Source organism: Anguilla anguilla, chromosome 9, assembly GCF_013347855.1.
Source record: "Anguilla anguilla isolate fAngAng1 chromosome 9, fAngAng1.pri, whole genome shotgun sequence".
Taxonomy (NCBI): domain Eukaryota; kingdom Metazoa; phylum Chordata; class Actinopteri; order Anguilliformes; family Anguillidae; genus Anguilla; species Anguilla anguilla.
In genome coordinates, this window is record NC_049209.1 from 30617579 (window position 1) to 30624041 (window position 6463).

At 41.7% G+C, this 6463-nt stretch overlaps 1 protein-coding gene across 4 annotated transcripts in view; it reads left to right on the forward strand.

Annotated features, from left to right (window-relative positions):
* pacs1a (phosphofurin acidic cluster sorting protein 1a) overlaps positions 1 to 5756 on the forward strand; it is a 47726-nt gene extending 41970 nt beyond the window's left edge. For all 4 annotated transcript variants that reach the window (XM_035431894.1, XM_035431892.1, XM_035431895.1 and 1 more), the window contains exons 23-24: positions 146 to 265; positions 767 to 5756. In XM_035431894.1, coding sequence (XP_035287785.1) covers positions 146 to 265; positions 767 to 885 — 239 coding nt within the window. In that variant the 3' untranslated portion in view covers positions 886 to 5756. The remainder of the gene's footprint in view (positions 1 to 145; positions 266 to 766) is intronic.
* The last annotated feature ends 707 nt before the right edge of the window (positions 5757 to 6463 follow it).

The following is a 6463-nucleotide window of genomic DNA, read 5'->3' on the forward strand; positions in this document are numbered from 1 at the left end:
ACCTTTAGATTACAAGACCAACTCCTTAGCCATTATACTACACTGCCGCCCTTACACACACTCCTGAGAGTGTTTATGGGCGCACTGTCGCTAGTTGTGTAATGTTGGGGTACGTGCGACGTGACGTACCTCACTCTTCCTGCAGTTCCCACCATATTCTTGGGGAAGAAGCCGAAGGAGAAAGACGTGGACTCCAAGAGCCAAATTATAGACGGCATCACCAGACTCATCTGCTCTGCCAAACAGCAGCAAACCATTCTGAAAGGTACGGGGGGGTGGGGGAGGGAGGGAGAGAGAGAGGGAGTGGGGGAGTGAGTGAGAGGAAGATGAATGGAATGACAGTGGAGAGGGAGAGAGAGAGGGAGTGGGGGAGTGAGAGATAGAAAGAGATGGGGAGAGAGGGGGAGTGAGTGAGTGAGAGGGTGGAAGGGAGAAAGATATGAATGTAGAGAGAGATGGGGAGAGAGGGAGTGGGGGAAGAGAGAGCGAGAGAGAGAGAGAGAGAAATGTGGAATTGGAACAGTTGAAGGGAAGAGGCAATCTGGGAAGCTTATTGGAGCTGGAGCGTGGAGGGGATGCTTTGGTCTGTAGGGCATATGAAGGCTCACTAATATGAACATACACTTTAATCATGTTTCCTGCCCTTGCTCTAAGCCTTCATGCATCTCTGTGTGTGTGTGCCTGTGTGTCTGTGTCTGTGTGTGTCTGTGTGTGTCTGTGTGTGTGTGTGTGTGCGCGTGTCTCTATGTTTGCGTGTATGTTCTAGTTTCGGTGGACGGGGTGGAGTGGAACGATGTGAAGTTCTTCCAGCTGGCTGCTCAGTGGCCCACGCATGTCAAGTACCTGCCAGTGGGATTGTTTGGGTACAGCAAGCCTTCCTCCTAGGAAGCACTTTTACTCTGCTTTCGCTGCACAGCCAATGACCAGCCATTTCACACTGCCGCGACCAATCAGAGCTTCCTGAGCGAATCGGAGCCAACCAGGGAGGCGGGCCTCTCCTTTTTTTTTTTTTTTTGATAGTTAAAGATTTTGTTGGTATGTTGTTTGTGTCTTGGAGGTGTGGACAGTTTTATTTATTTATTTTTTTTGACTGAAGGGTTTCTTTTCTTTTTGGTTATATGGAACATCTGTTTGTCCTCTGACAGCTAAAGTTCCATCCACTGGAGAGGAGTGTGAAAGTTATTATTTATTACAGGAAGTTAGATTGCTGGGGCTGTTATAGGAGATTGAGAAGAACAGAACGTACCTGGCTGGAGAAACTGAACTCTGACACAACTAAAGGTCAAAGGTCAGAGGTCAACAATATGAAGGAGGAGCCGCTACACAAGGCCCTGCATAGTAAGAGCCTTGTTGTGATGGTGGAAAAAAAGGCAGGGGAGAGAGGAACCACATTTGATTGGTGCAATGATATTGTGTTGATATTCTTAAAGAGCATAAGCACATAAAAAGGCACTTGCTCTGAAGTTGCTGTTTTCACCCTTGTTCTTTAAATGCTTGCACTGAGTGGGGTGGTATTTGTTGTTTTGGGGGTGTGGTACAGTCCTGCCAAATCGTGTTGTAGTGCAATCACAATCCAGCTCTAGCAATACTAAAGCGCTTAATGGAGCTGATTCATCTTATTATAGTTAAGGATTTATTGAATATGTTACAGACATCCACATTAATTTTACTACACTAACGATATCAACATTGTAGTAAAATAAATAATAGCTACATGTAATTTGTGATATATAACATCATTTGTGACTACCCTGTTATATTTGCACAGATAAGCTATATATTGGTGAAGACACAATATTGATAAACATCTCTGAATACATATTGATGTATGATTAATAATCAAATGTCTGTTGATCAATTGAATAAATCCCATCCCTTATATCAGTCATGTGCTGATGCCAGTTTGGTCCTGCAGACACATTATGCAGGCTAGGTTGTATATAATCAGAGAAGATGGCTAATAGCAGTGTCTTAACTCCTGGACAGCCAGTCCAAGTGAATTTTCAGCTGTTCTCTAGGCCAGGGCTGCCAGACCCTGTTCCTGGAGATCTGCCATCCGTTAGGGTTTCACTCCAGCCCTATCAAAGCACGCACCTCATTCAACAGCTATATATCTTGATGAGCTGCAATGAAAATGCAATGAAAACCTACAGGACAGTAGATCTCCAGGAACAGGGTTGGACAGCCCTGCTCTAAGCTATATATAAAACACAGAACACTTATCTTCTGAAACCCTTTGCTGTTCGATGGTGTGAATTGTACTTGACTGAAGATGTCTAAAGCACTTCAGATGTAGGCTATTTTATGTGACCTGTGCTTACAAAATGATAATTATGTATTGTTAGTAAGTTTGAAGTCATGCCTTCACCTCTGTAAAAGGCTAACTGTATCCAATAACTAATAACTATATCCCATTACAGAGGTGTTTCTCGTCCCACTGCACCACAAGCATGTCTTATTAAGATACCAAAATTGGTTTGGCTGAACTGTGCTGGCGTTTACATCCTTAAAATATGGCCCAGATCCCACCGGTAAGTCCTTGTTTGACTAATGAACATTAGAATCTAGAACAGGTCCAGTCCTGATCTAAGAGTATCTTCAGAGTTCAGAACAAAGGCTTGCTCACCACCATCAAAAGGGAGCCCATAGCCGGTTGTAAATTCACCAAATGAACCAGACAGTGGGCATCGTCAGAGTGGAGAGAATCCACTATCCACTTGGTCCACTATCACAGCAGGATCTCCACTATTTTAGTGCTGACCTGACTAATTCATCAACTAATGTATTAGTGGATTAGGCGGATGTGAAGACCAGGGGACTTCTTTTGACCGCACTCTGCTCTGTCAGTCAATCAGTCATTTAGTCCGATAAGCTAAGCCTACTCTGTTTCCGTAGTACAACTGAGCTTGGATTATGGAGTAAATTATTCTGAAATATGTGGACACATTAGGCTGCATGAATTGCTTATTAATAACTGAAGAGGAGTAACTATCAGATGCAGGATACAGAGGAGAACAGGCTTTAAATAAGACCAGGGTCCACAGTAGAGTCTGGACCAAAGGAGACCTGAGTCTAGAAGTACTGGTCAGGGTGTGACGTTCTTTCTCATACACCCAAAAAGAGTGTGTTGAAATTGATCGTGGATTCTGATGGCATCTGCCTGAAGATGACCACAGAATACCTGCTAGAACCAAAGACCCGGCTGACAGAAAACTGTAGAGAAACAGGAGAAAGAGAAAGTTTTATTTTTCAAAGGAAGAGGGGGAAAGTGTGGAAGTGGGCTGCCAGTGTTCCGAAAGCCTCCAAGCTCTCATCGGTGGAACCGATCAGGACCCAAACCGGTCCAGTGATCCACATAAATCAGACATGCTCATTTTTTGGCCTGATTTTAGTTACCTTCATTTCTCCCTTGTGTTTTAAAAAAATGTATCCAGTGTTTGGCCGTAGTCGCTAAACTGGTGTTGGGGGCCAGGGCTTCCTCTGTGTTTAGTTACGGCATGACATTCAGTGTTTAACCTGAAGCACAAGCTACTGTGGTTGTCGATGTTACCACGTGTATCAAGTGTTGGGACCCTATGAGCATAACTCCTGCAGGGGGTGCCGTAGGAAGTTTTCTTCTAAATGGATGGTCAACAAATAGTCATAAATCCATCCAAAAAAACTAAAACAAAAGACATGATACCATTGTGTTACGTGACACACTTTACTAGCAAGCTAACGGTATCTTATGCTGTTGATCCAATGCTACCACAGAAAAAAAGGACATCTGTGCTTTTTGTGTGTAAAATCCTGTTCTGTAAAGTTCCTAGAGACCAATGCTGATCGGTCTTATTGGTCTGTGGTGACTGTGGCCTTTACATCTTCATAAATTGTAAGAAGGAATTAAACTGTGTTAGATACAAATATGCATTTATTATAGCCAGTTCTTGTCTCCCTGACTGGGAGAGAGAGCCTTGTGCTGTGTCAAGTGTTATTAAAATCAGTGAAAATAAGGGGTCTATATTCTAAGTGTTACCTAAAGTATTAAGGGGGATTTACATTGTTATTGCAATTGTACTGTCGTAATGTAACTGTCAAATAATGTCCAGTCAGTAGCATAAAATGGCTCAAGCTTCAGGCAGTTCAGCTCCACTGCTTCAGTTAGTTCTGAAGCTTTCAATCCAGTTAAAAAACCACCTGAGACAGTTTTTCTGAAGCTGACAAGCAGATGTTTAGGGGGTGGAGGATTGGGGGTGGAATGGGATTGGTGGCTTACCCCCATTAGAGATCGATGTTTTAGATCTCTTCCTCTCTCTCACCCAATCACAGTTGGAATTGGGGTGACCCCATGTGTTAGAGCTGTTTTGTGGGTTTGCTGATCGAGCTGGGTCGTGTCTCCGCTCCTTCTGTTGTCTCATCAGCAGAGCATATGGACTGTTGCCAGGGTTGTGAGAGCAAGGCTTCACAAGCCCCGGAATCGATGGGTGGAGCTATAATTTGATGTAAAATAATCACTGTCATTGATGGGAGTCAGTGACTGATGTCACAATGAAGCGCCGCCCATTGCGGGTTTCGAGGGGCCTCATGAAATCTCATGGGCTCTTATAACAGCTAGTGCTCTTTCCTTGAGAAGAGATGAATTGTGGGAAACCCTATAGAACTGTCACATTCAAACTGCTACTGAACTGTGCTGTGAGGACCAACATTACACCAAAATGTTGACTGAATGAGTCGCAGGTTACAAACATAGCAACCTTTAAATTTTCAAGGTACAGGGAATCTTTCCAAAACAGGGAAGGCAGAATTTGTGAAGGAGGTAGCCCTCCACTGCCAAAAAGTAATGTACTACTGATTTTGAAATGGGTGGGGTGGGCAGTTTCCTGTGATTGTGATAGAGGGCTGTTACTATAAATGTTAAGTGTTTTGTAAAATTGTTCTTGTCTCAAAGAAGAAAAAAAAGTAAAGGTCAAATGTGATTTCCTTTCTGCAGTATTCCTGCTAATTTAATCCTGTTTTATTTGACAGGGTCTGAAAATGCAGTACACTCTATAAATGCTTCTTCTTCTTTGGTTTCTGTCCTTTCCCTCGTTCCTCCCGAAGTTGTTCCTCCTTACCTGGAATATGTCCGTCTCTGTGAGATAAAGCAGTTTTTTTCCATGGCAAATGCCGAAATGATGCACCCAGTCGTTCTGTGTAATTTCAGTTTTCTAACCTGCTATCTTTGAGCTGCAGTACAAATAGTGTCAGAATGTTTGTCATTTATGCTATTTTGAGTCCGTTGCATGAGGCGTTCAGTTAATTTACAAATGGCTGACTTCAGTTTTGGACAGTAAGGCACAGCCTTCTTAAGCACCTCCTTTATCACAATGGCCTGATCGACAATCTCTTGTAATGTGACAAATTACCAAAAAAAAAAGACTGAATATAACAACACTGAATATCGTCTTTTACTTTTATGTTTGCTTCAATCTTAGTTCTTTGAAACACACCTTAAATATTGAAGTTGTTTTTGCTCCAAGGTTCTTGGAAGAAGTATTTTTGCACATGCTGATGTCTCTCCAGGCTTACGTGGCTGCCTGTTGTAATGCTTGTACATATAATACAATCACAAAAAACAAGTGTGTGTAAAATAGCTTTGAGTACATTCTTGTATTGATTTCTTAATATTGATTTGTTTTTTGTAATACGGCTTTATGGTCATTTAAAAATTGATCACAGTTGTAAGTGGAAGTGACCTTCAGTGCTTGAACCATCAGAAATAAAATAAGTAATCTTGATTGTGTGTTTTCTTTAATACCATTCAGTACATGGGTTTTCAAAATGCTTGGGGTACGCTCTAAAATAAAACCTTAGCTTACACGGCCATTGCACAAATGTCCGTGTAAGCTAATGTTTTTGCTCTTGGGTGTGTTTGTCTTTGCATGCATTGTACCCTTTTATAAAGTCATGACACATTTGAACTAATCTTAGATGTGTGGACATCATAAAACAAAGCATTTTGCTATTAATCTTGTCCCTCTGTTGCCCCTTGGGATTGGTTGGAATAGTCACATCAGACGATTTTCAGCATCTGGATAAAACTTTATTTAAAATAAGATGAAAACATTCAGTCATTTTACTCGGGTTAAGTACAGATTAAACAAGAATAAAACATGAAATGAATAGCTGTAGCTACAGCAGATTTCTGGACGAGTGTACGCTGCCACTCACTGCAGAAGGGTGCAGCTTCTTAGGCATAATCCAGTATTCTACCCCAACTTTAATCCCCCCCTTTACTGGTCTCCATGCAGGTGATGTGGTGCTCCTGTGAAAGGGTCTCCAGTCAACGCCATAGATATTTTTATGTCGACAGAGAGGGAGGGAAAAATAAATGAAACTCAATCTTTTTTTAGGCATTATTCAAAAAACTGGAGAAAATGGTCTCTCATATTATTATTGTTGTTAATAATAATAATAATAATAATAATAATATTATATATTATAT